General features: G+C 36.3%; 2 protein-coding genes across 3 annotated transcripts; both read left to right on the top strand.

Moving 5' to 3' along the window:
- The first annotated feature begins 6,190 nt into the window (after positions 1-6,190).
- On the top strand, positions 6,191-8,818 carry LOC100243175 (zinc finger protein JACKDAW). 2 transcript variants are annotated; one of them, XM_010655251.3, is made up of 6 exons: positions 6,192-6,373; positions 6,467-6,481; positions 6,596-6,741; positions 6,830-7,226; positions 7,426-7,649; positions 7,756-8,818. In XM_010655251.3, exons 3-6 carry the CDS (start codon positions 6,612-6,614, stop codon positions 8,481-8,483), a joined length of 1,479 nt encoding a protein of 492 aa, XP_010653553.1. In that variant the 5' UTR covers positions 6,192-6,373; positions 6,467-6,481; positions 6,596-6,611; the 3' UTR covers positions 8,484-8,818. The 2 variants fall into 2 exon arrangements, with proteins under 2 accessions (XP_002275477.3, XP_010653553.1); XM_002275441.5 differs by lacking the exon at positions 6,467-6,481 and having other exon boundaries at positions 6,191-6,373.
- A 3,401-nt stretch (positions 8,819-12,219) lies between these two features.
- LOC100265482 (dnaJ protein P58IPK homolog) lies at positions 12,220-18,137 on the top strand. Its single transcript, XM_002280370.4, has 9 exons — positions 12,220-12,571; positions 13,226-13,391; positions 14,878-15,079; positions 15,207-15,367; positions 15,461-15,554; positions 15,664-15,876; positions 16,066-16,146; positions 16,708-16,926; positions 17,716-18,137. The coding sequence occupies exons 1-9, from the start codon at positions 12,448-12,450 to the stop codon at positions 17,878-17,880; spliced, it is 1,425 nt and encodes a 474-aa protein (XP_002280406.2). The 5' UTR covers positions 12,220-12,447; the 3' UTR covers positions 17,881-18,137.
- Positions 18,138-21,513: the final 3,376 nt, after the last annotated feature.

Below are 21,513 nucleotides of genomic sequence, written 5' to 3'. Positions count from 1 at the left end.
TTCCAACATTTCAAACCAACTCCAACATGATATGGAAACTATTTCATTTTTCCTTTTGTGGGAGATGGCAATATTGAGAAAAATTTTCTAAAAAATTATTTTTCAAATATCACTAATCAATATCCTCATCACAATATATTATAATATTCCTAGAAAACAAATAGAAAGAAAATTTCAAGTTGTAAAATATTTATGAGTATCAAAGATATTGAAAAATCATTCATTTTCTTATTTTAATTCATTTTGGGGTTTATGAGTATAACAATAAAACAAAAGATACAGTGGAATGTTAAACTGAGTTTTTACTTTCCTACAACTCAATAAAAAAAATATTATTTATACATTCCATATTACAAATATACCAAATCAATAAATATAAATCAATTGTGTTAATAAAGATTTTGACATTAATAAAAAAATGATAGATCTAAGAGATTTTAAGTTACCCGAGAATCTACGAAGCAGAGAAGAATAATTATGTGTTAACTATGGGTATGAGAAAAGGTATAAGAAAATTTTGGTTAGGGTTATGGAATGAGATTTTTTTGGATTGTGGGTAAGTGAAAACAATGAACTTTTTATATACTATCATTATTCTTATAGTGGACTCATTAAGTTATAATATTTAAAAAAAATTATTTTATATAGTGTCACTTGTCAAAATTTGACACTAAAACCTAAAATTAATAGGATCAATCCTACTTGAAAACTTTTATATGATGTGTCACCTTTGTGGATTTTAAGCCATATGATGTCATTTTTTTAAAAGTGACACCATAAATTATTTTTGTAGTTTCAAATAATTAAAAAAAAAAAAAAAAAGGGAAATCAATCTCGTAATATCTCCATAACAGTTAGCCGATTATGTTAATTGCGGTTCTCTGGACCCCCCATATCTTCCGAGAAATGTACAATTCTGAATCCTCATATTTTCTACTCGTTCTTTAAAGCAAAAAATCATAGAGTACACCCATTCCACCAGAAGAGAGAATGCACTGTATCATTTTAAAATTCACGTCGCAGAAAAATTCTCGTGTCTTGCTCATGGAATTATACACCTTTCCTTAGAAATTTTTTTTTTTTAAAAAATCATATCCCTAAGTAACATTATTTTATATATGGACAGCACCAAGCCAAGTTAGAGACGGCCACGTTGTTTCATTAGGAAGCATATATTAGTAGTAATATCAAAGCTCTAGATGGTTGTAGCGTTACTATTATATTTTTACCCATAAAAAACCAACTTAGTATTTGGTGAAAATAAATAAATAAATAATGGGGTAGGTTTATTTAACGCGTAATGGAACAGCTAGGGCACACACGTGAGGGACAAGTGGGTCCGATGTTTGAAAGCTGGGAGGCGCATTGGAAACCTTTAGGCCAAATTGCTTGGATGCATGTTGGATCACGAGTATGATTCATCAACTAGGGCTTCACCTCACTGATTTGCTTTTGACAGCAAAAGGAACATGTCAAAAGAAAAAGGCTAAAAGGATAAAAACAGTTTTAATTTCAAAATCCAAAATGATGCGTTCCTTTCAATTGGGATAGCTTATTATGTATATTCCTATTTCTGTGACTAGGATCAAATAATTCAAATAATCACTATACATTTAGTTAGGTCTTGTTTGGATATGTTTTTTCTTTATTTTGAAAATTTGAAAATAATTTTAACTTGTATATAAAATAGTCGGAACTCGACTACTCTTAGTTACAAATTAGAATACTTTAAAGAGAAAATATATAAAGCCAAAAGTGAAGATGAGATACTCTCACTGTCTTACAGTACTTGAAGAAAGATATTTCAGGATGGGCAGCTAAATGGTGGGGGGTTTGAGCTGAAAGAGGAGTGGTCAGTACATCCCCCATTCAAAGGGCTCATTTTAGCAACATAGAAATCGAGGGGACAATCTCTGGAATCATTGATTTTAGATGTATAAGTGTACCTTGTAAGGAAGTTGTCCTTTTGAATTCAAATAGGAGCCATAATTTTCAGGGAAAATAATTGAAAGAGAGAATTTTCAGGGTAGAGTGATTGGAAACCAAATGACAATTCATTTGAAAGTAAAAGTGGTGTGCAAAGAAAGAATTGATAGTAAGCTGGGTGAGGGAGGTGGGGGGGAGAGTGTGGGGGAGAGGGGTCTTATCCGTGGGCATGAAAATGCAGGTGTACATGTGGTTATCATTCCATGGGGTCCCATGCTGTCCACAGACCTCATCTTCATGCTTTTTGAATTTTTGCATGGTGAACCACCCCGTGAGTAATAATTAACTTTCATGTCTTTCTGGTTTAGCCTACCCTCGTTCTGCTTCTCTCTCTGTGCCTCCCTCCCTCCCCACCATTTTCATTTCTTCCCATCTCAACTGATGCTCATCATCAGGCCCCGGCCTCCCCTTCCATTTTTCAAATTTCCAATTTTGATAGTGGTCGCAGTCAGGGCCCTTCTCATTCAGTCTTAATCATTCGCATCCTATGCTCTTCAAGGGCTCCCTACATTTTTTGTGTTGCTTCTATCATTTTGCAAGTAACGTCCTATCATGTTTTTTTTTTTTTTTTTTCCAATAGTGTTGGTATATAAATATCTACGACATGATAATGCTTGCTATTTTTTTTTTTTGGATTATTGTGTTAAATACAAAAGCAAAATATGAACTTTGAAAATAAGAAATTATGTTGTCTCATGGCAATTAAATGAACTTCTTCTCCTCGTGACCTTCATTGGATTGTGTTGTCCACGCCCTAGAGACTCAGGTGGTGGGAGGTGCATTGTCTCGCAGACAGCCCCATGTGGGTTTCTACAAATCAAAGAATTGTTTGCCATGGGCAAACGTGCAACTACTGCCATTTTTTTATACAACAATTAATTAGTAGAAATGTTGACGAATTTATTATTTACTTCTATGCATTATTAAGTATGTTTGCAATACAGAATGAAAAAAAAGAAAAAAGGTAAAGATATCATATATATATATATCTAAGTACCCTTTGAGAAAACCAACCCATTTATCCATGTGCACAATCAAGATAATTGTACACCGAGTCCTATCTAAAGGTCAATTCTGATGGGAAAATTGTCTTTCAAGCCCTTTTCATTGTGTCCCATTAATACCAGTATCTTCAAGTCCAATAATGGCTGCAATATCCAATTGATTGATGATCAACAGGCATGATGTGAATAGGAGGATACCAAAACTTAGTTTTTAAGTTTGGTGGGTCCAAGTCCAACAATGCATGGCAGTATGGCACACCCCTCCACAAGTAATTCTTTTCTTAAGGGTTTTAGGGTACTACCCACATAGGCTCTTTGAAATTCTAACACAAAAACGCGTCTTATGGACTAGTTTTCTAATTCCTAAAACAAACCCTACAATTCATTGGCTTATATTATGAAAAGTAAGACCAAGCAGGAGAGTTTTAAGATAATAAACAAAGAAAATAATGGGTCTCTCTAACGTGGATTGAGGGGGCATGCAGACAAGGAATCTATGGCACTGATGGGTGTGAGGGATGTCGTATGTGGTCGGACCGCATATTAATATATAAACTCATTCTCTTCTCTATATATATCTCTGGGAATTAGGGTTTATTTTGATATACATATATAGGGTTTTGTGTGTCCATACGTGTGTGCATGAGAGAGAACTTTGGGAATGGAGTGGGGGATGGGAAGAGAAGAATCAGTCATTTGGTAGGATGGTCCGAATACAAACATCCAAAAGCAGTTGAATTATATATATATTATACACTCGTAAAAATAAACTTGTTTTCTTATTTTATTTACTTGAAAATCCGAGGGTCCACTCAATGGTCACCTATGCTATATATCTAGGAAAATGACCCTTTCCTAAGCCCTTGTCACACGCTTCCTCTCTTGTATTCAATTTTGAGATTAATTTGAAAAAGCAGCACCAATGACCAGCCCAGTCGCTACCCAACTCCTATTTTAGGTTATGTGTTGGACGCTGGTGTAATTAAAGCTTGACTAGAGAAAATCTAATCAACTTTTTACTTGCAATTAATGGATGATCTCATTGAAGGGAATGTTCTCAAGTTTTCTTGTCTAGATCCCAATTTTGAATGAACGTATATAAGAAAAATTCGAGTTGATTGGGAGATTAGTCTTCACTGTATGTTAGTTTAGTTATTCAACAAATTTTGACCTATATCAAGGTAGATTTGGGTGCATGTTTTTGAACTAAAATTAATGTGACCTTGTCCAAGTAAAAGCAGGTGGTGGAGAGTGGGATAGATTTCCATGATCACCCCCAGTCAGGGCGAGAGACCCAGGTGTACATGCCTGAGCATGTTTATTTGTCCTCTTGTTTTCTTTTTATGAATTGTTTCCTCCTCAACTGATCATTCCTCTTTATAGATGGGCACAGGGATAAAACTGAAAAGGAGGTCATGAATCAAGTGAATTATCATCAGTCTTGTAGAGATCATGAATTAATTAGGATATATGGAAATTAATCAGTCATCCATACCCATTTCCTTGTTCCCAAATCAAACCCGACAACCTCACAATCAGGTTGGGACATGGCTTAGCTAAGTTTAGTGAAGTTGGGCATGGAAACATGATGTAACCATCACCCATTTTCATGGCTAATTAATGTCTTCCCATATCATTAATTAACTGAAAAATGTTTGGATTAATTGGAGTGCACCTAACCTTTTCTTTTTTTTTTGGCTTCTTCTCCGTTTGACAGGAAGAATGAGATTTTCAAAACAAATTAAAAGACCTTGTTTCCCAAGAAAATGAAAGAAAATTTGAAAAACTTTCATACAAGGGTAAATGGAGTAAGCAAAGTGGGTGGGATCCGTCCATGTATAACATACGAAATGCACATGCTAAATAAGAGTTAATTAAGAAAAGGCTGCACGTAGAAATGATATTCCAGTAATATTCAACCCTAGGAATCACATGGAGATGGTGGTCTAACAGTACTACTACTGACCAGATAATACATTGAGGGATTAGTTTACTGATTAGAATAATAATAAGGAACAAACCTACTTTTTGAACTTATCTCCAAACAGTGCTTTAAGTATTGGTGCATGAGAATGCACAATTTCTCAGCACGTGATCCTTGTACAAATGTTTGGCAGCCATCGACAACCTTTTAATGGTTCATGAAACTCAGTTTGACATATCACTTCAAGAAACAGACCCCAAACCAAATCAGAAAAATTAACATAGAAACTCAAAATCAAAGTGGTGAAAATGAAGAAAGATTTTGAGGAGTACGAACGATAATGCAGAGTGGGGCGTGTACGGATGCCATGGACATGTGTTGATGATGAAGATGATGATGAAAAACGTCAGTAAAGATGACTAGTATGGCTGCCACTGCACTCATACAATATACTTTATAAAAAGGAGGAGGACTGCAGACATTCAGACTGACAGTCCAAATAAAATTAATGGGTCCCCCACAACCTCTCACACACACTCCCAAGATTCATACTCAAACTCATCTGCATGGTCACAGCCTCACAGGTATCACGGACGAAGGCCTTGGGAAACCCAACACACAGACTCACTCTTCTCTCTCTCTCTCTCTTCTGCGTATATGCTAAATTGGGTCCAACTTTAATTATGGTTTAATCATTTTATACCTGATCAAGGGCTGTAAAGGCAACTCACTTTTTGACCCCCACCATCACCTCTTCCTAGATTCAATCCCAGCCATCATTTACCTTTTTACACACGTCTCCCCACTTTTCCCCTCTTTTACTTTTGATTAGTTTTGAATTTTCAGTATTCAAATTCATTACTTGGAGGGTCCCAATATGCGTATTTTAAGAATGCTAGACTCCTAATGCTTTAATTAGCATGTAATTGCTAAATAAGTCAAGAAGAAAGAGGTGAAGCTGGAAATAAAGTATGGTCTTTTATTGGAATTTATAGTAAAAATTGTATGTTCATATTATTGAATCAAAGTTTTCTCTGAATGTGTTTTTTTTTTTCAAAATAGAGATTCTGATTTTACATCATAGATGCCATTGACCGTATAGAAAAAGGTAATTTCATCCAAAAAGTATTTGAGAGAAAAATAATAATATTTTATTATTATTTTGTATTGAACCTTTTCATATTCTTTAAAATAATGAGTGTTTGGCTGAAAAAGCTAATAAAGGACACACAAGTCCACACATTCTGTCTACGAAGCATGCAGGTTGAGAGAGAGAGAGGTGGCCCAGCTAAAATCTAAGGCTGACCGACTTTGATAATCAGGGTAAGATAAAGGAAAGAGGACGTGTAAGAGTAAGACTGCAAGAGAGAGAAAGAGGGAGAGAGATGAAATATTCTCTTTAGCTTTCATGGCTTTTGGTGTCTTCTTTTGAAATCAAACAAGGGTGAACCAGATCTATGTAAGAAGAGTCCGAAGTTTTGAGAGTATTTTTTCCCTTTTTTATTGTGTTTAGATTCAAGTTTTGAGTTGGAGTTTTCTTGTTTTTTGGCAGAATCGGAGAGTCAAGGTTTCTATACTACTAAGATTTATCTGTTTGTGTTTGGAGAAACTCTTGTTCTCTTTTGTTTGTACTGTTTTAAGCTTCTAGTTGTTCTGGCGTAACTAATCTGCTACCAAACAGGTTTTCTTGAATTCAGATGCAAATGATGTCTGGCGATATGTTCTCCATCCCCTCTTCCATCAGAACCTTTGCTCAAGACCCAGATGCAAACCCTAATAATCTTAAACCTCCGCCCAAGAAGAAGAGAAATCTACCTGGAACCCCAGGCAAGCGTGCTTCCTCTTCTTTTAACTCCTCACCCTTTTCTTTGCCATTAATCTGTGATTAATTTTCAGTTTGACTGATTCTTAGCAGATCCAGATGCGGAGGTTATTGCTCTTTCACCAAAGACTCTCATGGCCACCAATCGATTCATATGTGAAATCTGCAATAAAGGGTTTCAGAGAGACCAGAACCTGCAACTGCACCGAAGAGGACACAATCTTCCATGGAAGCTCAAGCAAAGGTCGAACAAAGAGGTTCGAAAGAAGGTTTACATCTGCCCCGAGAAGACCTGCGTTCACCACGACCCCTCCAGAGCCCTCGGCGACCTTACTGGGATAAAAAAACATTTCAGTAGAAAACATGGCGAGAAGAAGTGGAAGTGCGAGAAGTGTTCTAAGAAATACGCAGTTCAATCTGACTGGAAAGCTCACTCGAAAACTTGCGGAACCAGGGAGTACAAATGTGACTGTGGAACACTCTTTTCCAGGTAAAACAATATCAGATCTTTTTTTTTTTCCCCTTTTCTTCTCTTCTTTCGAGTTTGAATCTTTGTTACGTCGCATAAGAAATAAATGCCCACGTAGAAGCTTTCATGGATTTTCTTTCAAATTTAATGCCATGGAATGATTAGGTAACAGAAGATTTGGATTATATTCTGAAATGGGGATTTCTTTTAATTTAAACAGGAAAGATAGCTTCATTACGCATAGGGCTTTCTGTGATGCCTTGGCTGAAGAGCGTGCTAGAATCACTTCTGTTGCAGCCACCAATCTAAATTTCAGAAACGATTCCATGAATGAGACGGTGATTAATCCTCAACCCGGTTTGTTGAATGGATTTTCCGGACGGGGAGGTCCAGATGCGGCCGGAATTTCTCAATTTTGCCCAGGTTTTGGACCAGATTTAACAGGTATAGACGACACTGCTAAATTCCCCCCTAATCAGTGCAAATTTGAAGAATTAAACACAGATAAATGAACCAAATCATAATCTTAATTTGCCCTCGGCTTCTCCAGGTTTGCCTGAGATGGTGCAAGTGGCAGCATCAAATCTGTTTGGCTCCTCTTCTGTAGGTAATTTCGGAAGCTGCAACGAGTCCCCTTGGCTGGACAAGAGTTCTGCAACGTCAAATGGTGCAAATCTCTCACTGGCATCTCTCCCACATGCTTTAAAGGAAGAAGAAGGGAACAAAGGAAGCATGGTGGAAACCCTAACTTCTCTCTATTCCGGTAACCACAGCCAGCAGTCAAGTCCCGCAGCTCCCATGTCAGCCACTGCTCTCTTGCAGAAAGCTGCTCAGATGGGTTCCACAAGAAGCAACCCATCCTTCTTCGGTAACAGCTTTGGAGTGATGAACTCATCTGGTTCCCATTCAACCACCCTCAATACTCTCACTCACAATAGAAACGAGCTGCACCAAGTTTTCGGGACGGGTAAACAACATGAGAATTTAATGGCGACTGCCTCATTGAGTGAAGGCGTACTGGCGGGTTCAGGCTTGAGCTCATTGACAAGTACCTCAAACAATCTTGCTCAGATGATGATGCAGACAAGTGGAAAACAAACCGAACCAGTTCCATTGAAGCTTCATCTAGGCTCAAACAGTGTGGAAAATAGCCTCACCAGGGATTTCCTGGGGATGGGAGGAGGTGAATCAGGTCGTCCATTCTTGCCCCAAGAGCTAGCCAAATTTGCTTCAATGGGCTCAGCCATGGGGTTGAGCCATTTCACCAGCAACCATTGAAATTCTTGTTCTACACCATGTCCCAATTTGTAAAAAATATCACAAACATGGGTCCAAACTAAACCACAGAATATCCAGTTTGGACCGAGTTGGACTCGGTGGAAAACAAGGTTTCCGTTTCAACTCAGGAAGAAGCTCAGAGAGATAGACAGAAAAGGGCCTTGAGAGAAGCCGAAGCTGGTGGGGGGTCCAGTCCACTGCATGTCGGAAGTGACATAACAAAAAAGTGAGCCTGGACTCATGCATGTCCTCGTTGTTGTTGATGTTTTTTCTCTTCTCATTTTCTCTTGTATTTTCTTCTCTTTCTTTTTCCACTAAAAAAAAGTCTTTGTTTCCATGGGGTCTTCCCCCTTTTCTCATGGAATTGAAGAGCACGGAAATCAACGAGATTCGTTGACCAACCCAGCCAACTCTTCAACGTTGGTGGGTCTATAATAGATTAGTCTACAAAGTGAAAGGCAAACGTGGTCCGCTGGTTATGGATTCGCCAATTTGGTTGGGCCTTCCGCTAGCAAGAATCTAGCTACCTATAAGTCCTGCTCTTCATATTCATCACCATGTGGCCATGGCTCTAGCCCATCTGTTGGATGAGCTCAGGGTTCGTTTTTCGACTCATACGATTGTGGTTTAGTTAAATATGTCTCGTCACGATCCCAGCTCAATAAATATATGGGACTAGGATTGGACATGGAGTGGGTTTTAATTTAACATTATTGGAGTTGCAGTCCCAATCTTTGAGACAATGATAGCTAACACGAAACGAAATAAAACAACACGGACTCAATGTTGTAACGTGATAGGGGCGGCTATTTGATTTTTTCGACTAAACTCGTTACCAAATTTAGTTGAAAAGTCTTATTCTGAATGATGATTATATTTTTTTTAGTGATCGATAAACTTTTAGAGAAGAAAATATTCCAAAACTTAAAAAATCATTAGAACCAGGGTTAAACTTAAAGCCATGTCCCAAGTTCCAATACTGAAAACCAGGGTTAGATCCCGTTGGCCTAGCTAGTGTCGGCTGCACCCCAATGTAGGCGTGGGCAGTTTTGAAAGTTTCAAATGACGTGGTCGCTTTCTCTTGTCAACGTATCCCAGACGGCAATATGATGTATCCAATTTGGAGTCCACTTTTTTCATAATTGGCTGCCTAATTTTTAGTCTCCTAAACTCATCCCTAAGACTAAAGATCAGTGCTAGCCATGGAAATACGCCCTCTAGTCTATGACCTTTTTCGTTTAGTTAAAAACATACTGTTATCTGATGTGAAAGAGCTGATACGGCAACTGCTTGGAACTAAGGGAATGTTTGTGTCTCCAATAAGGATTCTCGGAAACTACATTTATACACATATACACCCTTTATGCTTCAAACTTTCCACTGCAGTTTTCTCCTCTTTTCTTTTCTTCTTCTGTCATGGAAAATAGGAAGATTTTGCTTTTGCCTCTGATCATGGCCGCTCTTATTTTTGGAAAAGTGGTAACCCAACCTAGTCTGGCACTGTTGTCCCATAAAACCGTTTTGGGTCTCTTCGTATAGGACAGTATTGACTTCCCCCTACACTTTTTAGGGAGATGGAGCCCTATGCAGGGAGAGATGAGGAAGTATTGTAGAAAGTGGGAACTTTACAGAACCAATGACCATGCAGAACTTTGAGGGGCAGTCCCTTGGATGCACAGCAGAGTCCATGAAAGTGATGCACAAAAAGAGAAACAATACTAGGACTGAGAAGCCTTTAAAGGACTACTTCAACTTTTCTTTGTGTTGTCGATCACCAGCAGGTTTTTGGACCCGATCAAAAGACTCCCATAATTTATTTACATGCCTTATAAATTATCCTTTCTAAAGTACGCAACTTGGACGGATTGATTAGGTTGAAAGCTATTAATTAAATATAACCTATCTAAGAATGAATTTTAAAAAATAATACATTCAAAAATATAACTTAAGACATGTCATTAATATAACAACTTGGTGGCTAAGCATATGAAAATATGACCATCAAATATAACCGACCCAAGACTGGCCTCCACTCTGATGTTGTCCATCCCCCTTCCATGGTTGGCCATCAAATCATTAAACTTTTAGTCTTGAATCATCATCTTGCATTTCGTTGACTTGAAAGAAAAGTAGTGCATCCTTTCAACACTCAATCTCACTTAATGCAAATCAAGTTTTCAAAAACCCAATCTCATCAATCCAAATACAAGTTGTATTTAGTATAGATTTGTACTTAGCCTTCCTCAAACTCAATTTATTCCAATTCAATCCGTGGAAAAATTCTTCACTTTGTGTTGGGTGGTCAACTCCGACCTCAAGAATGAAATATTTTGGCACAAAATTATAATATTTATTTATGTAAATTATAATTTGTAACTAATTAAGGGCATATTTACTTGCATATTTATTTTTATTTTTATTTATTTTGACATTTATTTTTAACTACTTGTTCTTGATTTTTATTTTTAAATTTTTAAAAAATTTTAAAATAATAATTGAATTAAAAATTAAGACCTACTCAATCACATTTATTCTTCTTTATCAAACCAAGGTGGGAAACTATTGAAATTATCAAAAATCATAAAAAAAAATTTTCTCTTTTATTATCATATAATTACCAAACATGTTTTTTTTGGGGTTTCAAAAATACAAAATGAAAAAATATAAAAAAAATGTTTAATATTTTAAAAATTAAAACATAATTGAAAATTTATCTATATTTTTTATTCCAAAAAATTGAAGTGCATCTAAACCCCACGTAAGTAAATTAGTTGAAAATATTATTTAAATAAATAATTAGATAATTATTATTAAAAAAACAGTTAATGTGAATTTAATACCTCCAATATTGCATTTGGGCTGCATTAGAGCATATCCAACCCAATGCCGTCTTCAGCCAGCTTAATAGTAAAACCCTTAGTTGGGCTGGTACAACCTGGGCTTGGCCCACACTAGGGTGGGATTCCATAACTTATTTTTAAATATTACTATACAACATGTAGAATACAAAGATGAGGAATGTATAAGTATATAAAATATACGTTGTAATTACATATAGTATCCATATGATTTATCCATTTTTAATAATAAATAATTATTTGTAATACCATATCAAATAATCATACTAATTATGTATTATGTTAAAAAAAATATTAAAAATTTCATATAATAATAATATTGCCTAAATGATTAGGTTGAAAAAATATAATTGTAAAGAAAAAAAGAGAAAAAAAAGAAAATAATTGTATGTTTGATAATTGTTTTTATAAATAGTTTTGAAAACTATTTAATGAAGTTTTGTAAAACAAAAATTGGTTTGAAACTTTAATATGTTTTTAATAGTTTTAAATATATTTTAAAAATAATTTTTATATTTAATGATTTATATTTAATCATTCTTTATGGCTCATATAATTATTTTTTAAAATAATTATTAAAAAATAAATAAAAAAAATAATAATTAAAAAATATTATTTAAAAATATTTTATTTTTGGTTTTTAAAATAAAAAATTAAAAATAATTTTTAATTATAAAATATATTTTATAATTTTTTTTCTCAATAAAAAAATACTATTGTCGAAAATAGTTGGCCGACTCTATCAAAAGATAGAAATGTGTCCTTTTATGCTTTTACCAATCATCGACTTCCTTATCCTTCGGTCTCAGGATAATTTCCCCCACTTTTTCCGTTAAAGTTCTCCATTTTATCAAGGAATTATGGAATCCTTTTAATCAAAATTTGGTGCAACGTGTACACATGGTCAAAGCGTGAAAGGCAGCCACGTAGGATTAGGTTGAAAGTACACGTGGAAGGAAGCAATAGGCTAAAGCAACGTGGAATGACATGAGAATCCTTGACACGGACTCTCCCCTCAACCAGTTCTTGCCATCAGAAATAAATCGGTGTTGAAGGAGGAAGAACAGACACTTCTCTAGCTCTCTTTCTCTCTACCCCGGGAGTCGATGATAAATCTAGAAGCAGGCATGGATGGCGTAGCATGGAGGGGCTTCGTGTACACCATATTCATCCTCAATTTCGTCTTCGCTTGCCAACTCCTCCTCCTCCCTCCCCTCGTCTCTGCCGTTGGTACTTTTCTCACTCTTTTCCTGTCGTTCTCTATTTCAATTTTTCTTCATTTCCAAATCAAATGCTTCGATCTGCTTTGCTTTTGGGGAATTTATGTTTCTTAGTTTTTTACGACTTATTAATTTTTAATTAAGGTTATTGTTTCAAATAGGGTTACTTTTTTCTTCCGCCCAAATGTTGTAGTACATGTGTTTTCTCTCCATATTCCTGAAAAACAAAGGTGTTTAGGGTTTCTATTGATGACCCCATTTATATGGCTCTGCCTCCCTGCTTTGCCGCTAGTGATAAATTCAGAATTTAGGCCGATTCTTTTTCGTTACGGATGTTCATTGCCCTTGGGCGGCATTGTAATTGAATTCTCGGTCTGCAGTTTTCATTATGAAAGGGTCAAGGGCAAAGAGTGTAAAATGTTGGAGGACCACTATTAATAGCTTTTATTCATTCATTTTGACATTTCAGTAGCGAACAGAGATAATAAAGCACGAGGAAACTTGTAACCTTCATTTCTATAATTTAAAGCTCATTGCTTTGAATAAACTGGTAGTTATTAGGATTTTTATTTTAGTTTATTGTATTTATTTATTTAAATTTAGTAGTTATTATGGGTTGATGATTATATCTTCTAGCACTTAATAACATCTTCTGCACGTTTAGGTGACAAACCTGGCAATTCTGCAGAGTTGTTTGAGAGAGTTTCACAGAGTGTAAAGGTGAAACGTTATAGTGAGGCACTTGATGATCTTAATGCTGCTATAGAGGCTGACCCAACCCTTTCAGAAGCATATTGGCATCGAGCATCCATTCTACGCCAGATCTGCAGGTTCTTTTATCTTCGAGATTTATTGTTTTTCCTTTCTTGTGTTATTCAAGCAACATTTTGGTTTCAATGAAACCCTTCAACCAACTCTGGATTTATGAAGTTTTTAAGAGTTATCAGCAATGTTATGTTAGTAAATTGGAGTCTATCAAGCTTAGGGATTTTTTATATAGTTATTTTTTAGATATCGGCTCTTATCAAGTTTCTAAATTGAAGGATGGTAGAGGCTTATATGCGTAGTAGTAAAAATCTACTGACACTCCATTTTGACCTTTGTAACTGGATATCCTAAACTGTTTGGCACTCCACTTGCACCCTGGGCTGGTAGGCCGTGCACTGGTTTGGTGGACCTCTGTTTTTATTGCAGTTCTAGATTTGGAGGGGTGAATGTTGTGGACTATGTTCAGAATATAAATTGGGGATGCTAGGTTTCTGTAGAAACTATGCCATTTGGTGGCCTTTGTATACTTCATGTGTGCTTTAGTGCACCCCTTTTTTCTAGTTGCTATTAATATAGTTTTTGCTTGCCATAGAAACTAACTACAAAAAAGTTGGTAACAAATTAGATTTTTGAAGGCTAGTTGTGAACTAGTTAGAAATGCATTCAATCTCTTAAGGCTGGTATTATCGCTTAAGGCCATGTTTCCCACAAGGATTTAAAGCTTACAAACTCATGATATTGTGGTGTAATCAGCTTGTGCACTGGTACCAGGCTTTGGCTTTGTCCCTTGATTTTCTGTGTGTCTACCCAATAGCATTTTGCCCTTGGTGCTATTAGTTTACTAATTGATGGAATAGTACTGAACGCATCAATAATTGGTGGAGTATTTGCAATGATTATGATAAAAAAAAGGGGCTTCTGATGGTATTGGAGAGTGATTTTGAAACATTGGAGTTAGGCTTGTCTGAGTGTGTGGGCCTATTATGTTGTCCCTTTTGGGACTTGAACTTCAAACCTCCCACATCCTCACCCTAACCCCTTACAGCTTGAGTTAAGCTTCATGGGCATGAGGCTATGTTCGTATACTTTTGGAAGCCAACTTTGAAAACAAGGGCACCATTTTTTTTTCCTTTTAAAATAAAGAGTGAATAGGGCAGTTTCAAAACATGGTTTGTCAACACCTTCGAAACTACACTTTATTCGAGTATGCTTCCCATCCCACCAAGTGATTTAATGTGATTACTCATTTGTTTCTGACTAGTGATTCTCGAGTTGCTTACTTCTGTTTAAGTGTAGGCAAATCATTGATGATTGGGTCAAGCTGTTGATTGTGATACTTTCTCCAAGCCATCAGTAGTTAGGCACCATTATATTTTCATCCTTTTTCTCCTTCAAATTATTGTTGTTGAGTTTGAAATTTTGGAAAGGAATGCATTGATGAATATGTCTAGAACCACTAGATTTCAGGATGTTAAAAAAGTGACCAGTTTACTTCTCTCTTGTTTAGAATTAAAGATATATGGTTCATTCGCTTTTTGACCTGTGTAGATATGAGGAATCTGAGAAGACCTACAAGAAGTTTCTGGAGCTAAATCCTGGAAATTCAGCAGCAGAAAAGGAACTTTCTCAGTTGTCTCAATCCCAGAGTGCTTTGGATACAGCTTCAAATCTTTTTGAGACAGGAGGCTTTACAAAAGCATTGGATTATATTGACAAGGTTGTACTTGTTTTTTCTCCGGCATGTGCAAAGGTAACAAACATCTGTTGATTCTTTTTTGGCTTTTCATTCATATCATTTCCAGTTACTTGATAACTTGAATTTGTTACCATGCTAGGGAAATTTGCAAACTTAATTCCATATACATTGTCTGTTGCAGGCAAAACTGCTGAAGGTGAAGTTATTGTTAGCTGCTAAAGACTACTCGAGTGCCATCTCTGAGACTGGATATATGCTCAAAGAAGATGAGAATAATCTAGAAGCACTATTGCTCCGAGGCCGTGCCTATTATTATTTAGCGGATCATGATGTTGCGATAAGGTTTATTTAACAACTTATCTTGTTGAAATCTCATGATTCTCATTGTAATAATTGGTCCCTACTACTATTGCTCACATAGACTTTTCAATTTAGGCATTATCAAAAAGGTCTCCGTCTAGACCCAGAACATGGTGAACTGAAGAAAGCGTATTTTGGTTTGAAAAATTTACTGAAGAAAACTAAAAGTGTAAGCTCAATAAACATTTTCTTACACATTGTGTCGCTCACCATTATCATGCAGTAATATAATGTGGTGCAACCTTCGTCAAGTATTTAATTTGATCTGTTTTATACAGGCAGAAGATAATGTGAATAAGGGTAAGCTGCGTCTTGCAGTGGAGGACTTTAAAGGAGCCCTTTCCCTGGACCCTAATCATCTTGCACATAATGTGCATCTTCATCTTGGTTTATGTAAGGTTTTGGTCCAGCTTGGTAGGGGAAAGGATGCTTTAATTAGTTGCACGGAAGCACTTAACATCGATGAGGATCTCATTGATGCTCTAGTTCAGGTTTGTTTTGTTTCTTCTTGCTTCTATGTTTATTGAATGTCTGCAAGCATCAAATTTTGGGCATGAATGCATCATTTAATACTGGTTTCTATAGGATAGTAGGAGATCATGTAATAAAGTATTTTTTTATAAAACTATGTCCTATCTGTTTTTACTTCTCATGTATTTGATTGGGAACTATGTTTCCAGAGGGGGGAAGCCAAGCTTTTGACAGAAGATTGGGAGGGTGCTGTAGAAGATCTGAAATCAGCAGCTCAAAGATCACCTCAGGTTTGTTATATACTTGATTATCTGATATTTACCCAAATTTTTTAATTATCTCCCATAACACTTTTGTACTGTGCCATATTCCCCTGTTTGAGTAATTTGTCCTTGGTATTTAATATACACCCAATTTTAGCTCCACTTTTTCTGTGGGATAATGAACCTGTCTGTTGCCATATTTTTATTTCTGTCTCCTGAAAATGGTATAGAATTAATTTTATTATGATGCTTGATTGTTGGTATAGGTTGGTGTGCTTAAACTCTGGATTTGGGGTACATAAAACTAAGTAGAGTGAATATTCTTTTGATTTAGATTGGATTGCCCTATTTTCACAGTTAATAATACAAATTGAGAATCAATGCTTCTGATAAACCTTTTTTCTTGGTTAAAATATTGCCTAATCATAAGACCAGGGAGCCCTAAATATTGTTTAAAACTTACAATCACATGCACTCTGTTTAGAACTTTTTCTAGTGTTATGACAGTGTCAAGTATTACAATTCTAATTTCTTTCCCTCCCTGGTATCTGTGAAAGTTTAAGTGATTTATTTTTTCCCATGTTGCAGGATATGAACATTCGAGAAGCACTTATGAGGGCTGAAAAATCTTTGAAGTTGAGCAAACGGAAGGACTGGTACAAGATTTTGGGAGTTTCTAAAACTGCACCTGTATCAGAGATAAAACGTGCTTACAAGAAGCTCGCTTTGCAGTGGCACCCAGATAAGAATGTAGATAATAGAGAAGAAGCAGAGGCACAATTCCGGGAAATAGCTGCTGCATATGAGGTATGACTCAGTAAATTTAGACTGTTTCTTTCTGCAGAGGCCCAATAACAGGAAAACCTACTAATCTATAAGAATGTTGATAACAGACCTATGAAAAATTTATACTTATATATATATATAGATATAGATATAGATAAGAATGTTGATGACAGAGAAGAATTTTCAATGGACAGTTCTGCTCCATCTGGGGCCATATATTCTCCCCATTTATTTGGTTGCTAATGTCTTCTGGTTCTATCTCAACTTTTTATTATGGCTGTTTTAGCCTTTCTTTAAATTCACTAATATTTTTAGAAATTTTGAAGCCAAGCATGGCCATATATCAGTTTTAACACTCCTGCAGAAGTTTCACTTACCCACCTACTAAATTAAAAATCTAATCTGGTGGATAAATTGACAATCATCTTTACAGATTTAAATCATTATGACTGTTGGCTTGAGAGGTGGTGTTTACACTTCACAGATTTACTACAGTATTTGACAATCATCCAGTCTTAGGTTACTGCATGGAGAATCTGATAGGAAGTCTGTTTGATGAATCAATACCACTTTTGTGTAGGTTTTTACAATGTCCTGGAGGTAATAATATTTGGACATGGGTTATTGAGTATTTGTATCAAATTATCTAAACTATATGCGGCCATTTATTGTTTGCATGGTAGTGTTTTGCTGTTTTGCTTGAACTTCCTGATTTCGAAGTTCATGAAATGGAACTAACTTTATGGCACAGCAACTGTTATTGACATTAAGATATGCCTAAAATGTGCAATTTTATATTGAAATTTACAGGTTCTTGGGGATGAAGAAAAACGTACAAGATATGACAGAGGGGAAGACATTGAAGACATGGGTATGGGTGGTGGTGGTGGTGGCGGCTTCAATCCATTTGGTGGTGGTGGACAGCAATTCACATTTCACTTTGAAGGGGGCTTTCCTGGCGGATTCAATTTTTGATTACGGTGAAGTATGGCTATATGCCACCTGATCTGTCCAGAAAGAAGAGTAGTCTCTTGTAGTTGTTTACTCGAAGTTTCCCCCATTGCCTATTGACCAACTGCTGACAGGTACATGGAGGCCAATATGATATGCTATACATGCAAGGCTTGTTACATGAAAATTGTGTTCCCTTGTGAAAGTTTTGATTGGCGGAATACTAATTTAGGATGTTGTATGAGTTGATCAAAAGAAATATACGAGTCCTTGTTTAGTCATATCATTTGTTAAATGGATACTTCCAGAATGATATATTTTGGACCTGCCACACAATTGATTTGTATGATGCTAGATATCTGTTCCATTTTATTCAACAAAGCAAACTCAACAGCAGTTCTCTCTCTCTCTCTCTCTCTCTCTCGTGTTGTCTGCAGTTTAGAAATTCCCTGTTAGATGGCAACTCAACCCAACTAATTACCAATGAAAGAGAAATAATTCCTTCTTGCTTTGGTGTGTGACTTGGGCTGCCAAATGCCATTGTCAAATTAGTGTTATTGGATGAATATGATTTATGGACATTCCGTGGTCTCTCATTCTCTTGCTTTTCACAGACATTTGATCAATTTTAGGATCTGCAAATAATTCCAGAATTATCCAGCTTAAGCATTTCAATAAAAATAACATGAAATGAAATATTGCTACCTGGGTACGTTAGGATTCATCTATGCCCATTGAAAAAGGTGGGTGTAAACCAACCAACTGTTGGAGCCTTTTAACGAGTCAACTGCACCTCTAGGATTGATCTGTCTATTCCTCTATTTTTTAGCTTACGGTGGTCTTCTGTTCAAGAACAACCCCTTGGGCCAGGGAGGAATTCAAAGGGTTATCTGTGTTCTTACAGCAAAAGTATCTGTTTTTGATTTATTAGATGCTGCTCTAGATAGCAACTGTTGACACAGTTTAAATTTCAGATGGTTTCGTTTGGAAGAAAACCAAACCATCCCTAGACTTCATCTTATAAGTTTTTTTTTTTTGGTTTTTGGTTCCATGAGTCAGGCTCCATTGCTTCTGTAAAACGTAGACCTAAGTTTCTCAGTAACTATTCTTGTGCTGCCCTCGTACCCATCATATAGGTAGGTGCATACATTTGCCAACATTAATGTTGGAAATCAAGCCCACGTCGCCTTCTTGCCTGTGCATGTTCCTCCCCATATTTAGCATCCTCTGTTTACTTCCCTGAATTAGTGTAATGTACAACCTTTATTATAATTGATTTAGGAGTAATTCTAGCAAGGTAGTTTATTCACTTTCCATGTAAGAGTTTATTCACTTTCCATGTAAGGGAAATTCCGTTCGGTGATAGTGTACCATTCCGGAATTGTCTCATATCTGTAGGCTATTTATTTATGCTTTCATTCATTGTAAAAAAAAAAAAAAAGGGTATCACAGAATAAATTGAGTTTGTGTTCCTCCATAGTTTGTCTTCAAATTCTTCATATTTTAGTCTTCAAATTCTTCATGGTATCAGAGCAGGTTTAATCCTGTCTCATCGTCTTCATCTTTAGTCAGTATTTTTTTTTTCCTACTTAATTCATTCTTCTAGTTTATGCCTAAATACGATCCAGCCTTTGGAATGGCTACCAACTCATCATCCTCTACTTCTGATATCATCATCTCATCGTCTTCATCCTCTCATCAGATGGAAACCTCTCATCTTCCAATCACAACCCATAAACTGAATGGGCAAAATTATTTGCAATGGTCTCAGTCCATATTAATGTTTATACGGGGAAAGGAGAAAGATGACTACATCACTGGAGCTTCGGTGGCACCAGAAACCACAACATCAACCTACAAAAAGTGGATAGCAGAAAATAATATGGTCATGTCCTGGCTAGTCAACTCTATGACCACTGACATTGGTGAAAGTTTTCTGTCATTTGATATTGCCAAAGAAATCTGGGACATTGCAAAAGAAACTTTCTCAGACAAGGAAAACACATCTGAAATCATCCAGATTGAAGGCATCCTCCACGATTTGCGTCAAGGAAACCTTACGGTAACTGAATATTTCAATACTCTTACTCGTCTATGGCGTCAACTTGATACGTTTGAGGTTCATAACTGGAATTGTGTTACAAATGGTTTGTTGTATAAAAAGATTGTCGAAGGGAAACGTGTGTTTAAATTTTTGTTAGGCTTGAACAAAAATCTTGATGAAATCAGAGGAAGAATCATGGGAGTAAAACCTCTACCTAGCCTCAGAGAGGCATTCTCTGAAGTCCGTCGCGAAGAAAGTCGGAAAAATCTCATGATGGGATCCCATCAACAACTGAATATGGCAGAAAGCTCGGCTCTTAAGACTCAATTCGCTCATTTTGACAACCGTCAAAAAATTAAAGGAGGTAGACCTTGGTGTGATCATTGCAGAAAGCCGGGACACTCAAGAGAAACTTGCTGGAAGATTCATGGAAAGCCAGTAGATTGGAAGCCACGTCAACCACTTGAGAAAGAAGGATGAGGCAATCATGTGGCTACCGATGAACAATCGCCACAACCTGAAGCTAGCCCTTTTAATAAGGAGCAAATGGAGATGCTTCAGAAACTACTGTCTCTTTTTTTATCAGTACAGTCACAAATTGGCTCATCTTCCAACCAGGTCATTGGTTCCGGAACCTTGGCTCACAAAGGTAATTTTTTGAGTGCCTTCACTGCTGGTAAGAAACGTAAAAAACCTTGGATCGTGGACTCAGGAGCATTTGATCATATGACGGGAGATGTGACAATTTTTGATACATATAGCTCATGTCCAAATAATTTAACAGTCCGAATAGCAGATGGTTCACTATCAAAGGTTTCCGGAACAGGTTCAGTTGTGCTATCAAGGGATCTTACTCTCAACTCTGTTCTCCTTGTTCCTAACTTGGACTGTAATCTATTGTCAATTAGTAAACTCACTAAGGAAAAGAGGTGTATTACTAATTTTTCCTCCACTTACTGTGAATTTCAGGATTTGGATTCGGGGAAGACGATTGGCAATGCTGAGGAATGCTCTGGACTCTACATCCTTAAGGAGCGCCACGATCCACAAGAACAACCTCAAATGATAGTTGGTAGTAATTCTATTTCGGTTTCATGTCAAAATAACGATAGTGCAATTAGGTTGTGGCACTATCGCTTAGGTCATCCAAATGTTATGTATCTCAAGCATTTATTTCCTTCATTATTTAATAAAAATCCAAAATCCTTTGAGTGTGAAATCTGTCAATTATCAAAACAAGTCCAGTCTCATTTTCCCATTCAACCCTATAAAGAGTCTAGTCCATTCTCAATGATTCATAGCGATATCTGGGGTCCGTTAAGAATAAAAAATGTAACTGGTACTAGGTGGTTTGTCTCATTCATAGATGATCACACTAGATTAACTTGGGTATTCCTCATGAAAGAAAAATCTGAAACGAGTCAAATTTTCAAAAATTTTAAAAATATGATTCAGACCCAATTCTAGTCAAAAATACAAATTCTAAAGTCTGATAATGCTAGGGATTATTTCAACTCCATTATAGGAGAATTTCTAGCACAAGAAGGGATAGTTCACTTAAGTTCATGTGTTGATACCCCACAACAAAACGAAATCGTTGAAAGGAAAAATAG

The sequence above is a fragment of the Vitis vinifera genome, chromosome 8, assembly GCF_030704535.1.
Source record: "Vitis vinifera cultivar Pinot Noir 40024 chromosome 8, ASM3070453v1".
In the NCBI taxonomy this organism is placed as follows: domain Eukaryota; kingdom Viridiplantae; phylum Streptophyta; class Magnoliopsida; order Vitales; family Vitaceae; genus Vitis; species Vitis vinifera.
Note: the sequence above shows the minus strand (reverse complement) of the source record. Positions and strands in the feature narration are given on the sequence as shown.

Bases quoted from the DNA above. Each gene is read 5' to 3' on its own strand.
- LOC100265482 (XM_002280370.4), top strand. From the start codon at position 12,448: ATGATAAATCTAGAAGCAGGCATGGATGGCGTAGCATGGAGGGGCTTC. The intron at 15,080-15,206 runs GTAACAAACATC...TGTCTGTTGCAG, and splicing joins TTTCTCCGGCATGTGCAAAG to GCAAAACTGCTGAAGGTGAA. The intron at 16,147-16,707 runs GTTTGTTATATA...CCCATGTTGCAG, and splicing joins CAGCTCAAAGATCACCTCAG to GATATGAACATTCGAGAAGC.
- LOC100243175 (XM_002275441.5), top strand. From the start codon at position 6,612: ATGCAAATGATGTCTGGCGATATGTTCTCCATCCCCTCTTCCATCAGA. The intron at 6,742-6,829 runs GCAAGCGTGCTT...GATTCTTAGCAG, and splicing joins AAATCTACCTGGAACCCCAG to ATCCAGATGCGGAGGTTATT. The intron at 7,227-7,425 runs GTAAAACAATAT...TAATTTAAACAG, and splicing joins TGTGGAACACTCTTTTCCAG to GAAAGATAGCTTCATTACGC.